General features: G+C 46.5%; 6 protein-coding genes across 6 annotated transcripts; 4 read left to right on the forward strand and 2 right to left on the reverse strand.

Moving 5' to 3' along the window:
• Window positions 1-472: 472 nt before the first annotated feature.
• Window positions 473-1,058, reverse strand: N7447_004254 (lysozyme; the record flags this gene model as incomplete). The annotated part of the gene is made up of 2 exons (XM_057228529.1): window positions 473-831; window positions 887-1,058. 2 exons carry the CDS (start codon window positions 1,056-1,058, stop codon window positions 473-475), a joined length of 531 nt encoding a protein of 176 aa, XP_057087870.1.
• A 1,379-nt stretch (window positions 1,059-2,437) lies between these two features.
• Window positions 2,438-2,966, forward strand: N7447_004255 (uncharacterized protein; the record flags this gene model as incomplete). Its single annotated transcript, XM_057228530.1, has 2 exons — window positions 2,438-2,484; window positions 2,522-2,966. The coding sequence occupies 2 exons, from the start codon at window positions 2,438-2,440 to the stop codon at window positions 2,964-2,966; spliced, it is 492 nt and encodes a 163-aa protein (XP_057087871.1).
• Window positions 2,967-3,204: 238 nt separating this feature from the next.
• On the forward strand, window positions 3,205-3,488 carry N7447_004256 (Zinc finger C2H2; the record flags this gene model as incomplete). Its single annotated transcript, XM_057228531.1, has 2 exons — window positions 3,205-3,344; window positions 3,425-3,488. 2 exons carry the CDS (start codon window positions 3,205-3,207, stop codon window positions 3,486-3,488), a joined length of 204 nt encoding a protein of 67 aa, XP_057087872.1.
• A 259-nt stretch (window positions 3,489-3,747) lies between these two features.
• Window positions 3,748-3,990, forward strand: N7447_004257 (uncharacterized protein; the record flags this gene model as incomplete). The annotated part of the gene is made up of 1 exon (XM_057228532.1): window positions 3,748-3,990. The coding sequence occupies one exon, from the start codon at window positions 3,748-3,750 to the stop codon at window positions 3,988-3,990; it is 243 nt and encodes an 80-aa protein (XP_057087873.1).
• A 4,462-nt stretch (window positions 3,991-8,452) lies between these two features.
• On the reverse strand, window positions 8,453-12,671 carry N7447_004258 (uncharacterized protein; the record flags this gene model as incomplete). The annotated part of the gene is made up of 2 exons (XM_057228533.1): window positions 8,453-8,485; window positions 8,541-12,671. 2 exons carry the CDS (start codon window positions 12,669-12,671, stop codon window positions 8,453-8,455), a joined length of 4,164 nt encoding a protein of 1,387 aa, XP_057087874.1.
• A 3,551-nt stretch (window positions 12,672-16,222) lies between these two features.
• N7447_004259 (uncharacterized protein) lies at window positions 16,223-16,489 on the forward strand (the record flags this gene model as incomplete). The annotated part of the gene is made up of 1 exon (XM_057228534.1): window positions 16,223-16,489. The coding sequence occupies one exon, from the start codon at window positions 16,223-16,225 to the stop codon at window positions 16,487-16,489; it is 267 nt and encodes an 88-aa protein (XP_057087875.1).
• Window positions 16,490-16,914: the final 425 nt, after the last annotated feature.

Consider the following 16,914-nt stretch of genomic DNA (forward strand, 5'->3'; position numbering starts at 1 on the left):
GGCGAGGAACACTGCAGAGATTGATTAAGACCAATGCCTTTGATCCCAAATCCATTGTCTAGTATGCTGCGTTGGAACCCACTTGTTATTTGTGAGATAAAAGTCAGCCCCCACGGCGGTTTTTGTTCCTGTTGGGGGATGATGAAAACATACACGTCGTGCAAGATCTCGACCAATGCCTTGGGCAGGTGCGTCGGCGTATTTTCTTGACATTTAAATTTCCTACACCACATATCTCCGGATTATCCTTAAAATTTTAGTAGGAATGTTTATAACAGATCGATTCCTTATCTTTCGCTCTTATTCCATGAACTCTGTGAATCAATTTGATTGTACTTGTAAATTGTATAGTCCAGGCGTTGCAAAATACCAGAACTGTATGTAACGACGGTAGAAAGACACGAACATGAGAGTTGTCAGGAGTATGGGATACATCCAAATTCACGCATCCCCGCTGTCAACATTAAATCCCTTAGCAGCCGGACTTCTTGTCGGTAGCCTTGGAGCAGAAGTTACCCTCCGCCTTGCGGCGGTTGTTCAGCATGCCGTTGAGGGTATTTGTGTTAGGAAGAGCCTCGCAGATACCCTTGAAGTTCTTCTCAGACATCGCAGTGTGCCAGTAAGTCTTCACGCCGCCACAGCCCGAGTTGTAGGCAAAGCTAACCAGCGCACCATACTGGTTCGCATTGAGGTCCGCGGCATTATCCAGATTGCACACACAGCTCTCATATGTATCAATATCCTTGGCAAGTAGCTCCTTGCCTTCGGCCTGCGTGATGGGTGCATTGATGCTGCCGCAGTCGCCGTTAGCGGGGCAATCGTGGCCATAACCTGTAAATTTTTAGCGCTCCGCATTAAGGATTCAATAGAGCTAAAATAAACTTACCGATGGCCTGGTGACCGACAGTATCGGTGTAGAAGTTGCTGCGGAATCCCTCCAATTCTGCAATGAGGTCGAGGGCACCGGAGTTGACAGAGGCACGCTTTTCCACCTCGGTGGTGGGCAGTGCAATAGCACCACCGGCTAAGAGGGCAACGGCGGCAGAGTAGAACTTCATATTGATTGTATGGAGGTGACTTGCGTTGTTTGTGGGCTTTTGAAATAATCTTGTGGATTGAAGACTTGTTTCCGAATAATGGGCCTTTTGCAGAGGGTTGAAGGCCTGCTATTTATCTTTGAAGCTGGGATTCCAGGTCCCAAATAATGTGACGAATTGAGACCCCACTGGTTTCAGTTCATTCTCGTGTTGTACGCGCTCCTTGCCAGTACTGTCGATTCCAGTTACATTGCATTAGTGTATATGCGAGAGGATTGATTGGAAGATGTCGTATAGCTTTACCTATCATTGTCGTATTTAGATGGACCATCCCCACGGCCAGGGTGAACGTGCAGCGAATGTTCAAAGATAGGCGCCCCATCCGGTGGCTTTCATCTAAATAAACCTCCAGCTCGCAAAGTGATTCCTAAAGTAGTAATGACTGAGACAAGCCACGCTGATGCTGACCAGGCTTAATGGCAGCCACAAACGCCCTAGCCGATTGACTCTGTTGATCGCAGGTCAAGTAATAGCAAATCAGAACAAGAACTTCCGCCCCATGCCTGAGTGATGTGGATCGATCGTGTGTCCCTGACGAATGCCAAGGAGGTTCGACCCATAAATGCTGATGTTAGTGGAGCAAATCTACCAATACTAAACTCCTTGAAGCCCATAAACTAATTCGGGAAATTTGGGGTAGAATTGAGATCGACTAGGCCAAGTAACCTCGTTATCTTAAATGGGGGCCATCTCTCCGATTAGGGTCGGCGACCGACGATCAATGTAACGTTTTCAGAGGAAAACCTAATTAGAACCTCGGCGAATTCAAGCCCTTCAGAAGGCAGACAATGACAAGTTCTAGAAAAGTCAACAATTCGGGGGTATAGCCTTATAGATACTTGTATGACATTTTGTTGTTTTTTGTCATGATATGCTCATCTTACGTTCTTTTTGGGATTGGATGGTCCTTTGATATAGCCTTGCACGGTTACTAGTTATGCATAGCCAATCCAGCCCTCCACCGCCGTGGCGGTTACGTTAGTTATTCTCGTACCAAGATGGCTTATACTAGTTTTCCATGAGATTGAATGAAAGCCATAGGCATCTTCACCGATGTCATGAATTTCACGTTCATGAAGCTCGGCAATGAGTCTCAGGTAAGTGTATCTAAATTGTGTCAGAGACCCTGATTCTAATGTTTACCAACGGTCATTCAAACTCATCGGTGTCGTTGAAAATGGGGTCAACAAGGGCTTAGTCTACTAGTCTGCCTGATGAAGAAAGTGATATCGGTCACCCGCCACCTCCCAACGCACATCTCGCTGGACACAACAAGGATTAGGGGAGTCTGACTTGATCTTCGACCATGACCCTGAGATGGATGATAAGATGGATGTTGAATGATTTCGTCGCCGCATTCGTCCTCTGACCAACGCGACACGGAAAGGTATCACAAAAGAGGTTATCTATTATTTATTTCAAAGAATCCCACCTACTTTACTTGCGAATCATGATGCTATTTTTCAGCACAATAACGCGCCCACGCATAGCGCGTATATCGTTCAAGGCCTTCTACGTGAGACAAACCTAACTATAATAGATTGGCCTCTATATTCACCTAATTTAAACCTAATTGAGAGCCTCTGGGCATTATTAAAGGCCAATATATTAAAACTATGGCCCTGGCTCCGCGACATTCCTAAAAATGAGAATACGTGGGGAGATTTAGTATATGCCGCACAGGAAGCATGGGAGAAGTTAACAATTCGTCACTTTGTCAACCTGGCTGAGACCATGCCGCATCGCATGGAAGAGGTTATTAAATATGAAGGTTCCCGTGTACCTGTGAACATTATAGGAACAGAACCACCTTTGAATATAACACAGACAGAAACAACCAAAAATAAAAACATACAACAGCATGCCTAATGTGGTAGTCACCTAGCGCTCACGGTTCGGGTGTGGGCGGCTCGCCGCTCTATTCAGGGCACTCAGGGCAGATATTCACCCACCTGAATATTCCTCACCCAAATATTCAGCCCGTACAGTAAAAGGTACATTTCCTATCATGACCAAAAAGCTATAAGTACCCTTCTTTTCCCCTCCACTTTCATCTCTCTAACCTCACTTCGTCACTTCAACCTAACCTCGCTTTATCATAAGCAAAATGCGTACTAAGCATAATCCAACATTGAAATATATGGCCAATATTATGGATTTCGGGGAACATAGTAACAATGAAATCCAGCGGGCTATGCTACCACGAACAGAACCTGGTTACAGTCACACGCTACTTATTTTCGACGAGTAAGTCTCAGCCCTAGGAGTAGAGAAGTAAATCGCTTTATTATGCCTATATCCCTAGTTTTATTAAATTATATCCATAGGCCGTTATTCCGCCGGACATCAGAACTTACAGGGCTTTTCTCGAGTGGGTTACACGAGGAATAGACGGTCGGATAGAAGAAAGGCCTACAGTCGAGACGATTCAGGGACTTTTTTAGGAAATTCGCCACTGCCATAAAGAGAAAAAGAAACTTTGAATTCCCACCGGGACTATAATCAATGAGGTCTATACCCGCGTTATTTTAGATCAATCAGGGCTGATACTAGATAGTATATCGTGAGAGAACTAAAGACTAAGATCCCTCTCTTAACTGAGTAAATGAAAAACAATGTTAGTGTATACCCAAATGGTTTAACTATATTAATGACTCGATTATGGTATCGAGACCCTCATAGTGCACTCGCCCTAGCCGATGAGGAAGTGGAAGCCATTGATGGACTCCTCGAGCTATCACCCAGTCCGACACAGCAATGCGATGTTCAGATGTTAAGCGAATCAATCAGTGAGCTCAAAGACCGTGTTAATGGGCTGGAAGACCGATATGGTACCCCTTCTCACCTGGCAAGAAATCTAGATGCTGACTATATTAGAATTACGGAGAAATAAAAGTTAGTCTGCTAAATAGATACATTCCCTACCCCATGCTAATTGCAGGCAGAAGCATCGCCGACATAGAGGCTTATATCGAGAGCCTTTAACCATTTCTCTTATAACTTAGCACATCTATCGAGGGACTTCTGACGGAGACCCAGACTCTGGGTCGCCAGATCTGGTTAGGGGATAATAGAACCAGCAGCAAGTCCCGTCAAGGAGAGAGCGAGAAGCCGGAGCGACAGTATTATGTTCTAGGTAGCCATGTTGATGCGTTCGCTTCCACTTATTGTTCCTAACTCCAGATGAATACGACCTGTCTATGTTTTATTGCACAGAGCGAGTTAGGATATTATGATTACGGGTGGGAGAAAAGCGAGAGCTAAAAAGGAATTTATGGGTAACGCAGCGGGGGAGAGAGGAGATCGAAATGAGAGCCTTATCGATAGAAATATGCATGATCAGCTTCAAACTCTGATGAATATGCAGCTCAGGCATTCCTCGGCGCCAGAGACGCGTCATACGGACCCTTCCTATTCTGGCCTTTCCTCTCCCTGTCCCAGATGTTAAATGCTGCTATCAGTTAGGGAGAGGGATTTTTATCTCTTACTACTTAGCCCTCCCACTTTCATGGGCTTACCTGACTACTAACCGATGGATTGTAATCGCCTGGTTCAATGCCAGGGCGATAATCTCGCTTATATCAAGCATTTGGAATTACGCATTCTCGAGTTTAAGAGTGCCTGTCGTCCCGTTATCCCGAGTCCCCAGGAAGTTAGCAGCAGATAAGTGGACAGTGCAGACCCTGCGAGGTCTGCCGGAACCTTGATCTATACTAAGATATCGGTGGTTCCTAAGGAATATCTGTCGATGGTATCCGACTGGCCTCTGGAGGTTATCACGACAATCAATCAAGCTAACATAACAGACCCCCGGAGAGTACATTTACCTTCATCCGATATAAGCCATCAGTGACAGCGGCATCTTCCACGATGACCAAACCTACATAAAAGAAACGGAATCTTTTATCCTCGTTCATGTCCTTAGTTAGTAATCTACCTGAATCTTCTCATTAGAAAAACCGGGCCTCCATCACTGAAACTTAACGAAAGATGATCGTTTTTAGCTTAGTATTTGGATTAACCTTCCCGAATGATGAAAACCCGATCGCGTCCAAGCAGCCTGCCCTTATATTCATCCTGCTAGAATACTGCACATCCAATGGAACTGGCGGAAATGAAGCACGCCTCGACGAAATCAGCAGCAAAACGTCCGTTTACTTGCTTCTAGGAGCTTATCTTCTGTTCACTGTGAGCAGTCGCCTTAGAAGTCACTCCAAAAGAGAATGTGTTTCAAGCCATGCAGTCGGTTTTCCTCTTCAACGCCGACTCAAAGTCTCTTAGAGCACGGATTCGTGGTGCAAAATGGACAAAGCGGGCCATTTATCTTTTATCGCGCACTAACCGGGTCTCTTAGTTATAGCTGAGACATTATCTATATTAGTATGAAATATATTTCAAGTTTCCTGGACAAGCTAACTTCTGGTGTCGGCAGCTGGTAGTCAAGTCAACTTCTATAACGAGTTCAACGAATATTCGATTAAACCCGATGAGTCAATAAAGGGTCTGAAGCCAGATTTCTACCCAAAGGATCCACTAGAGATATCAGTACCCCTCGCAATTCCTTCCATCATACGAAGGATATATAAAGATCTAGTGCCGTATGTCACCCACTTACTGGGACCAGCTGTACAATTTGGCGACAAACGAACTCATTTTCCCACGGCAACCTGGGAGTGATTTTCAATTGAACGACCCTGTCCCACCACTACTGTCTCTCCACTAGAGTCAGGGCCCGTTTACAATCATGGAGAGCTTCAATCAACATTAGAAACAACTTCAGCCTTCGTCTTCACCTAGATCCCCAATGGCCTCGGAATCATTTCACCAGAGCGCTTCTTGTTATCCTAGCAGGAGCATTCGAGTCAAGCAAAGAAGATAACAAACTCTTTAATAATAACAGTGTTAAAAGATGAATAATCAATAACGAACGAGACCTCGGCCCTTAAATAGCCCGGTCCGCATTTGCGGGCCGCTGGCTTCTTAAGGGGACCATCGGCTCAAGCCGATAGAAGTGCGCGGCAATAACAGGTCTGTGATGCCCCTCAGATATTCTGGGCGGCACGCGCGCTACACTGACAGGGCCAGCGAGTACATCACCTTAACCGAGAGGTTTACCTGATAAATGCTCCGCGTGTCAAACTGCATCAAAGCCGCTAATATCAATTCCGTAGGAGTTAAGATTCTTAGCATAGGTTCAATCCAGTCTTCGCCGAGACCATCGCCGCATAGAGTATTACATCATACACGTGATCTGATGAAGCTGGTAGGTCCGGGCGTTGATTGATTAGCCATTAGTGGTTCATATATGGAAGTGGGTCTACGATGATCAGCCTAAACGGGTAGTTCAGTACGGCACGACCCGTAGCCGACAGAATATATTATTAGGAATAAGACGTAAGGAAAGATAATGGAAGCTAGCTCATGTTCTTGAGCATATGGTTTTGGACCCATGTCGAACTGAAGGAGTCGTTGAACTTTTCGTCTTGATCAATCAGTGGGCTAGACACAGCTGACTATTTATACATATTAATGGTTTATTATGCCGCCTCGCATTTAAGATTCTTTATGCGAAGTCTATCGCCCATAATACTGATCGACCATATGGCGCTTCTTTTTTAGGAAGAAAGCCGCGACAGTCGTGATATTCTGGTTGCAGAACTGACCATGGTGCTCGTCTGCTTCTACTATTAGTGTCATTGGCTAAGGAGCTTTCTAAAATTCTTTGCAACATGATATAGAAGTGTGGAGATTTTAGGGAGTTTCCCCAAAGCTGAGAAGCGGGATAGAGGCATATGTATAAAATGGACGTTGATAGGCAATATAAAGCTGTCAGATCAGTATATCGATTGGCATTGTTCAATCTACAGCTATTAAAGCAACGTCTCGATAGTTTGGAGAGCTTGATGTCCCCCACAACAGCGTTTAATGTGATTTTCTCGATCTTCGTATGGAGGATACCGAAACAGCTTCTCCTTGGGTCCACATTGTAGCACACTCCCGCAGACGACTCCGCTGCTTCCTTCTCTCGCTCAAGTATAATCTCTGTCTGATGCTATATGGTATGGACTGAATATGCACCAAGTCAACAAGACTTGCTGGTTGATCTGCATGCTTCTTCAGTACTTTGACCCAGAACAGGGTATCCTGCTTGGAAAAGAAGCAAATTTCCTGATGCTGTAGGAACGATTCAGGTAGATGCTTCCCCTTTCTGCTGCGAGAAACGGCAGTCTCCAGTTGGCATATTTTGAGGCAGGGCTCTAGAATCTCGCTGCATCTGAATTCAGCGGTCTCGAAACATTCCATTGTGATATACGCAAAAGTTGCACAATCATGAGAATCTGCCAGAAATCTGGCCCATGAGCTATCATGCTCAAGGGGAATTTTAAAGCACTGGGTGATATTGCCCTCAAATGGCCAGGCAACACAGAAGTATGTCTCCGTGCTGTCTAGTCCGGTGTGTCGAAGAGTATTCAAAATTTCACAGATCATATTTAGAATTTCTGCGCGTATGTCTGGGCTCAGGCTGCTAAGCCAGATTTGAAGGTCCTGTGATCGTAGCGTCTCATCATTCATTTTGGCTTCGAGAGTATCAAATTTAAATGCCGATCCGGCAGAGAAATGCTGTACCAAATCTGCCACCAACTTTCTCAAACGGACTCTCTTGGCTACTCCAGTGCAGTAGCTCACTTGGACTCCCCAATAGTAATCTAGGTATTGAATAAGCACTTCGGACCGATATGCGAGCGCTCGGTCTTTCACCGGGATGCCTGTTTGTTTATTCCAAGTTTCTGTGGCTTGACAAACGACATACTGGCCCCCTTGGGTGGTTAATTGTCGTTGTGACTTTTGCCAGAAAGAGCGGCTTGTTCCTAGTTCTTCCAAAAGATTGGCCGATATAATACGGGAATCAGCTTCGATGGGCTTACAAGCAGTATTTACTGCGACCAAAGAACCAACCAAAAGTGACTGTTCCATATCAATCGAACTCAAATCCTTGATATCTGGCATTTGCTGGCTCCAATGAAGATTTGCACCTTCATGAGCAAAAATAAAACCATCTCCAATTTGTATGGCCACAGGAGCGCGACTTCCGTCTCCTCGAAGTATCAGGTTTCCGGGTCCCCATGTATCCAGTATATCTTCGGTACGCCCCAAAACGTTATAATTTTGGATTAATCGTTGGCTTTGAGTCTCCAAGAATTGTTTCTGTAGTGGATCTTTGCTGGCACGGAATAACAAGACTTTCCCACGGGTCATGTTACCTAAGCAAGTGAGGTTGACAAGTTCTGCTACCAAAAACGGATAGGTTTCGTCCCTTTGAAGACCCATCAGTCTCACCTGCTGGGCGAAGAAATCTAAGAAAAAAGGTCGAAGGGGTTCGACATGCGCTTGACAGTATGATAGAAAGCCAAGGCAGAGAAATTGGACTGCTAGCGCACAGACATGAAAGGACCACTCGATGCTTGAGTCATCTAGAACTTCCGGTATTTCTGGCCAAATGAGTCCGAGGATTGCCGTGGATGCAGATAAAGCCTTTCTAGTGCCAGAGGACTCAGAGGATGGGTTTATGACATTTTGCAGCTCCTCGGTAAGGATCAAAACTGACTTAAAGGAAACAGAAATGATTTCTACCAGAGATGATGATGGCGGTTCGTGACCTTGGAACCTTGATTTGAGAACTGTGAATGAATCACAGCAAAGATCGTTTGCCTGCATCAAAGCAGCAGCGTGATAAAGCCCGTCTAGAGCTCGAGAGATGCGAGACCAGAATATTACGTTATCGGGCGGATTCTTTTCATCAGTAGGCAGCATATATGACACTGAAAGTACCTGGTCGCTGTCGTTGAACTCAATATACCCAACCCAATCAGTTACCCTTCGGGTGGTGGGCTTTATTCCTGCTAAACCACAGAGCTCTTGGACCTGAATAAGTATCTCTTCGTGATCAAAATCAATTGGATGGCGTTCGAAGACAGGATCAAAAATCTGGGTTGGCAGTGCTTCCAGGGGCGAAACAGGGTGGCAACATCCCTGAATATGTCGACCAGGCTTGATTTCAGAACAGGGGAAATAGGTTGGCTCGAAAAATATCCAAGGAGAATCATTGCTGTCTTCGAGAAGAAGCTCCATAATCTCATGGGTACTATATCCCACCTTCCCTAGTTCTCGTACCCAGATGACATCGTCCGAGATCTTGACACTGCTCTCTAGAAAAAGAGATACTAACTGGTGTCCCCTCTCATTTCGTGCAGCTGCCATCAGTATTTCTTCGGTGATGGTAATCTTGTCTTCTTGTTTCTGGAGGAGTAGGCTCATCAACTGAACTGCGTTTTTTGAAGTTTCGAAGACTTTCTTGAGAACCTCCTCGGCGATTGGTATTTTGTCTCCGTATCTGTCAAGAATAAGCGGCACAATAGTCATGCTTCCACCCAATATGGCGGCCTGGAAGGCAGTTCCATACTCGCCTCCCTGAGTGTTGACGTCCGCGCCTTGGTCGAGAAGCACTTGGACGATCTCTTGATGCCCTTTCACCACGGCAGCTAGGAGAGCAGTTCCATACTTGCCTCCTTGAACGTTGACGTCCGCGCCTTGGTCGAGAAGCAATTGAACGATCGACATGTTTCCTCTGCATACGAATACAGCGGCCTGGAGAGCAGTTCCATACTCGCCTCCCTGAGTGTTGACGTCCGCGCCTTGGTCGAGAAGCACTTGGACGATCTCTTGATGCCCTTTCACCACGGCAGCTAGGAGAGCAGTTCCATACTTGCCTCCTTGAACGTTGACGTCCGCGCCTTTGTCGAGAAGTAATTGAACGATCTCTTGATGCCCTTTTACTGCAGCGGCCTGGAGAGCAGTTCCATACTCGCCTCCTGGAGTATTGACATCCGCGCCTTGGTCGAGAAGTAATTGAACGATCTCTTGATGCCCTTTCACCACGGCAGCCTGGAGAGCAGTTCTATACTCGCCTCCCTGAGTGTTGACATCCGCGCCTTGGTCGAGAAGTAATTGAACGATCTCTTGATGCCCCTTTACTGCAGCGGCCTGGAGAGCAGTTCCATACTCGCCTCCTGGAGTATTGACATCCGCGCCTTGGTCGAGAAGTAATTGAACGATCTCTTGATGCCCTTTCACCACGGCAGCCTGGAGAGCAGTTCCACACTTGCCTCCTTGGGCGTTGACGTTCGCGCCTTGGTTAAGAATCATTTGTATGATCGACATGTTTCCTCTGCATACGAATACAGCGGCCTGGAGAGCAGTTCCATACTCGCCTCCCTGAGTGTTGACGTCCGCGCCTTGGTCGAGAAGCACTTGGATGATCTCTTTGTTCGTTCTAAATGCGGCGGCCTGGAGAGCAGTTCCAAACTCGCCTCCTTGGGCGTTGACGTCCACACCTTGATCGACGAGGAGGCGCACTATCGCTATAGGCCCACTTAATACAGCGGCCTGGAGAGCAGCGCAATAATGCCCGCCTGGAGAGTTAACGTCGGCGCCTTTCTTAAGAAGCAATTGCACGATCGCTATATTTCCTTTAAAGACGGCGGCCTGAAGAGTGGTTCCATGCTCGCCTCCTTGAGTGTTGACGTCCGCGCCTTTGTCGAGAAGTAATTGAACGATATCCCGATGCCCCTTTACTGCAGCGGCCTGGAGAGCAGTTCCGAACCTGCCTCCTTGGGTGTTGACGTCCGCTCCGTTTTGAAGAAGAAATTGAACGACCTCTTTATATCCCCCGACTATAGCGGCCTGGAGAGCAGTTCCATACTCGCCTCCTTGAGTGTTGACGTCCGCGCCTTTGTTGAGAAGTAATTGAACGATATCCCGATGCCCTTTCACCACGGCAGCCTGGAGAGCAGTCCCATACTTGCCTCCTTGGGCGTTGACGTTCGCGCCTTGGTTAAGAATCATTTGTACGATCGACATGTTTCCTCTGCATATGAATACAGCGGCCTGGAGAGCAGTTCCATACTCGCCTCCCTGAGTGTTGACGTCCGCGCCTTGGTCGAGAAGTAATTGAACGATCTCTCGATGCCCTTTCACCACGGTAGCCTGGAGAGCAGTTCCATACTCGCCTCCTTGAGTGTTGACGTCCGCGCCTTTGTCGAGAAGTAATTGAACGATATCCCGATGCCCTTTTACTGCAGCGGCCTGGAGAGCAGTTCTATACTCGCCTCCCTGAGTGTTGACATCCGCGCCTTGATCAAGAAGTAATTGAACAATCGCTCTATTGTTCCAAGAGGCAGCGGCCTGGAGAGCAGTTCCGAACCTGCCTCCTTGGGTGTTAACGTTCGCGCCGTGGTTGAGAAGAAGTTGAACGATCTCTTTGTGTCCTTCGATTATAGCAGCCTGGAGAGTAGTTCTATACTTACCTCCTTGGGTGTTAGCGTCGGCGCCTTTCTTAAGAAGTAATCGAACGATCTCTCGATGCCCTTTCACCACGGCAGCTAGGAGAGTAGTTCCATACTTGCCTCCTTGAACGTTGACGTCCGCGCCTTGGTCGAGAAGCAATTGAACGATCTCTTGATGCCCTTTTACTGCAGCGGCCTGGAGAGCAGTTCCATACTCGCCTCCCTGAGCGTTGACATCCGCGCCTTGGTTGAGAAGTAATTGAACGATATCCCGATGCCCTTTTACTGCAGCGGCCTGGAGAGCAGTTCCATACTCGTCTCCTGGAGTATTGACATCCGCGCCTTGGTCGAGAAGCAATTGAACGATATCCCGATGCCCTTTTACTGCAGCGGCCTGGAGAGCAGTTCCATACTCGTCTCCTGGAGTATTGACATCCGCGCCTTGGTCGAGAAGTAATTGAACGATATCCCGATGCCCTTTTACTGCAGCGGCCTGGAGAGCAGTTCCATACTCGTCTTCTGGAGTATTGACATCCGCGCCTTGGTCGAGAAGCAATTGAACGATCTCTCGATGCCCTTTCACCACGGCAGCCTGGAGAGCAGTTCCATACTCGCCTCCTTGAGTGTTGACGTCCGCGCCTTTGTCGAGAAGCAATTGAACGATATCCCGATGGCCTTTTACTACAGCGGCCTGGAGAGCAGTTCCATACTCGCCTCCCTGAGTGTTGACGTCCGCGCCTTGGTCAAGAAGTAATTGAACAATCTCTCGATGCCCTTTCACCGCGGCAGCCTGGAGAACAGTTCCATACTCGCCTCCATTTACATTGGCGAGGGCAATGATGATAGTTGACTTATAGCCAGCTAACCTTCGTCTGAAACCATCAATATCTTCGCCCATGTAATTTAATTCAGCCCAGTCTGGAAAGCTCGTTTTACCGGCAAGAGATCGCGTCGAGCGTTTCTTAAGCTCCTCTTCAAAATCTCTACAAGAATTTCCACAGCGAAGGAGCGGATATTCGAGGCTAGCGAGGTTTATATCGGTGTTTGCATTCAAGATCTCAATTAGAGCGCCGAGGGCTCCATTCAGAGTCTCGAGTTCCTCCGTCAGGTCGCGTACGCGTTTTGGATGAGATTGGTAGCTTTGAACTTCATCGAAGAGGGCAGTGCTGGATTGAAATGCAAACGTAGCTAAAGCCACCAGGCCAGATGCTATGCCGATAGGTTCTACCATTGAGCGTCGCTTGATAATGCGTAGGTAGTGCTGGGATCCTTGGAAATTATTTAATCGAGATGAAAGATTGCGGGGTTGGGTCTTCACTTTGTGTTTTCAAGCAAATAATGGAAGTGATCCCTGATCCAATCGGGTCTAGATTGTAAGCGCCCATCTCTTGTGTGATGTGACGAGGTGAAAGGCTCGTCGTCCAGCAAGGAGGGTCATCACAGTGGGTCCAGCGGTCAGCTAGCAAATCAACAACGGTAAGGCCCGTCCGCTCGACAAACATTTCGTGGCACTAGACTCATTCCTCCCGATCATACCCTGGATCCAGAATCAGCCTATGACGATGCGTATGGTTATGGTATTGACCTCCTTTTAAATATGATTTGCAAGGAAGAAAATCTAGGATATGGGGGACCATTGAGAATACTGAGAGCTGCATGCCTTACTCTCATCTCATTACGGCCTACGATTAAGGCTGCTTGGGGCTGGCAATTCAATTTTACTACGCTGACGCATATCATGGACTGAAACATACCCTGACACACAGAGTAATCGCTATATTATTGCGTATCTGGTGTAGTAAGGCTCATATTTGGCACAACATCTATAATGTACGTTCCTGCGAGGACAGACCGAACGCAGTATTGAAGTAATGTATGTTCTGTGGTAATTTAATGAAGACTCGTGGCTGGTACATAGTGCCTTGCAAAGTCGCTATACCCCGGATTATATACACCACATCGCCAACTGGATATAGTTAGATCAGAAGAGATCAATTGCCAGAAAAATATGCGACCTACCGCGAAATATTAATTACACCACAATCGATGACTGTACCGAGCTCCTTTATCTACGAGCAATAAATTAAACTAGAGATAGTTAAGTATGTTCTTTCTTTGTTGGGTGGAGGCAAAGTGCAGGCGGCTCACGCTAATGGCATTTTGTTTCTTTGCCGCTGGCTGCTGCGCTTCGTGTCCATCACGAGGCTGAATCTTTCTAGTTGGCGACGATTTCTCTAATCTGCATTATGCTGCTTTACACCGCATGATAAATTGGGTTTCCTCCTCAACTCGGCGAGGAGATCTTTGCAATGTTTGCAGGGCTCGGGACTTAAATATATCCATATCCTAACCAATCCCCGTTCTTCCTTTCTCCTCCCCCTCTTTAATTAGTATTTTGTATGAAATGTACTTTTTTATTTGAATAATCTAACAGGTAATAAAAGCCTTATAAAATTGTTGACTCTCTTAGAAGACAGATGATAGGATGGTAGCTGGTCAAGAAGAGATTCTCTTTGGCGCATTTGCATATTTGTGACGTATGCGTTTCGACAAGCAGCCTATTGTGATCAAAACGACATGTCTGTGAGAAATAAATTAGTACGAGAAGGGAAAGACACGTCAATGGTCCAGCGCGTGTAAGGTAAAGAATAGTGATTCAGGGCATTCAGGTGAATTGGCCGCAGGGGCTGAAGTAGGTAGGGGAGAGCGAAAAACAATAAAAACAATAAATACAAACAAAAAACATACAACAGTGAGGATTCGCTGGTGGTCACCCACCCAACTACTAACTCACCGGCGTGTGGCTTAAGTACGGCTGAGCGGACGGGAAGCCCTGTTTTCCACACCCTATGGTCGTATGTATGAGGTTGTTTGTGGGAACGGAATATAGAGCGCAAAGAGCTTGTGCTAGCAAGTGGAATAAAGAACAATAACATACCCATGACACGCCGGTCTCCAACATATCCCCCCCCCTCCCCCAAAAAGCAATGTGTTTAATTCAAGTAAGCTCACCCCTATACGAAATACATCTACCTGTCAAAATAAATCAAAGTAATAGTGACACTGAGTGGAGACATGATATCAGTACTCTGTGTCATGTGTTCCTGTTGATGCAGAGACAGACTCGATGTCGGAAATATCGATATTTTCTTTAGACTCGGCCTTGAAAGCAAATGATCTTGGATCGGATATACTCTCTCGTTGATAGCTAGGGAGTCCATCGCATATACCTAGATGAAGAATAGTAGAGTTGGATAAAGGTGTTGGAGTCAACGTACTTAGTTTTCTTCTAAGGTTGGAAGGTGCGTGACTTGACTTTACATATAATGCAGACTCTGCCCAAGAAAGCAACGAGGAAGCATCCTCGGCATCTTGGAAGGTGAAAAGTTGCAGTCTTTCTTGGACCATGTCAGGAACGCATACCAGTTGGATACGGGTAGCCTTGATTTTCCTCGGCCGATTAACGATCAACGGGTGTGCTAAAATGTGCCCACTCCCCTTGCTGACCGATATAGCTTGTCATCGTGGGAAACACTAGTTGTGGGAACTCCTCATCCTTACAGGCCCTTACCAATTTGCCGTTTCCAGTGGAGAATGGTATATGCACCCCCGTTCCCACGGGAACCATGATTCATCGATGTGATCCATCTGTGTATTACTACTCAATCACAGTCAAGAAAAAAAGGACATTCGGATGCGTTGCTATCACGAGAATATTCCAGTAAGACATGGTCAGAAGTTTCTCAACACCTAAGAAAGGATTTAGATGAGGCTTTCGCCGAAATACACACCCCGACAGCCACAAAGAAAGGCAGCGGTAGTAACGGATTTAATGTTTGCGCGAAGAGGTGATGAAGCTCAATGTTTACAAGCATGACCGAGCCCATTTTAGTGTAATCGATATACCGGGGCTAGTCAGGGGTATGGATAAGCAAATAGCAGACTTGCTCTTTTATTAAAAGATGTTGACCATTGCGTTTTGATAGGTGGTTCCGGGGCAGACTAAAAGATCTCCGAAAGGCTTGCTAGGAAATTCATACGCAACCGGCGCGCTATTCTATTTGTATGTGGGCTTTCCACGGCTAGGGAGCAACTGGGTGCTAGTTCTTTCAGAGCAGTGATGCCCGCAGTGGTTGATATCCATAACCAACTTGCGCTCCGTCTTGTACGGGAAGAGAGTGTGATGCAAGAACAATCGGAGTAATTACAAAACGTGAGATGTTGCAAGCACAGGATGAACGCAAGGTTAGTCTATTAGTCTGTTGATCTGAGGTACGCGTTATCTGACTAGGTAAGACGTTTGAGCTTCTTAAGAACAGAATAGCTGGATATAGACTTGACCTTGGATGGTTTGCTGTTCGCAACAGAACCAACAATGAAATCTAAACAGGGCTTTCCTACCGTGAACGCGATGACCAGAAAGAGAACCATTCAGTCAAAATCCTTGGTCATCTCTAAATGGGGACGCTGTGGGAGTGTTGGAATTGAAGGAATGCTTCTCTGATACGATTTACCGGCTCGTTCAGGAGAGCTTTCCTTCCACGCAGAAAGTTCTCTCTCAAAGGCTCGAGGCTTCCAAGCGGGAGTGGAATGCGTTAGGACCCGCAAGAGATACATGGAGGTTGCAGACTTACTACCCGGATGATATACAAACACAATATGACGACTTGGCCAGAAAGTGGCTGGTGGGTACGTCTCGCGAGGATTGCTCTTCAAATGACCCCTCAAGGCTACGAGTGTACTTGAATAAGTTGGAAGATTTCCAAAATCAAGTCGAAGAAAATGGCATGGTATACAAATAAATACATGCACAGTGCTGAAGCCGAGGCAAGGCTCCTAGGGTTCAATTATGCCGTGGCTCCAAATGAATGGGAAGCCAATATGTTGGCGACAAATGACATCTTTGCTTGGATTCTACGGATGTGGAACAACAACCGTGGTGACGGATTATGGTATAAACCACCCATTGATTTCGAGGAGATGCTTTGGAAGGTCCAGATAAAGTCATGGGATACTTTTGCTCACGCTTACTTTTATGCGGCATCCTAGAAATTCAGGGCTTCAGATGCCTTGTTGGAAACATGTCCCGAGCCTACCGTTTACAGCAAGATCTGACGGTGCATTCAAGAGCAGAGATCAAGCGCCATTCGTCGTGCGGAAGATGAGCTTGGCCACTATTTTAAAGGAGCTGGGACGCATGAAGATCTGCCACGGAATGTTCATGGGGCAGTTGCAGACTTCACAAAGGAACCTAAACACTTTTTTCCATTACATTGGAGACAACAAACTGCGGCAGATCATTTCGACCTATGTTACAATCTAGATAAATGTATTTAGCTTTCTTATATTCCATGCTTTGGTTAAAAAGAGATCCAACTAGTTCCACGTCTTGAGCCGAACACACTCCAGTTCCTATCTAGGTACATACACCCCCTCAGAATTTCTCTGGAATACCCGCTATCCTCCGAATTCCG

This window comes from Penicillium robsamsonii (assembly GCF_028829455.1).
Source record: "Penicillium robsamsonii strain IBT 29466 chromosome Unknown utg000002l_segment0_segment0, whole genome shotgun sequence".
In the NCBI taxonomy this organism is placed as follows: domain Eukaryota; kingdom Fungi; phylum Ascomycota; class Eurotiomycetes; order Eurotiales; family Aspergillaceae; genus Penicillium; species Penicillium robsamsonii.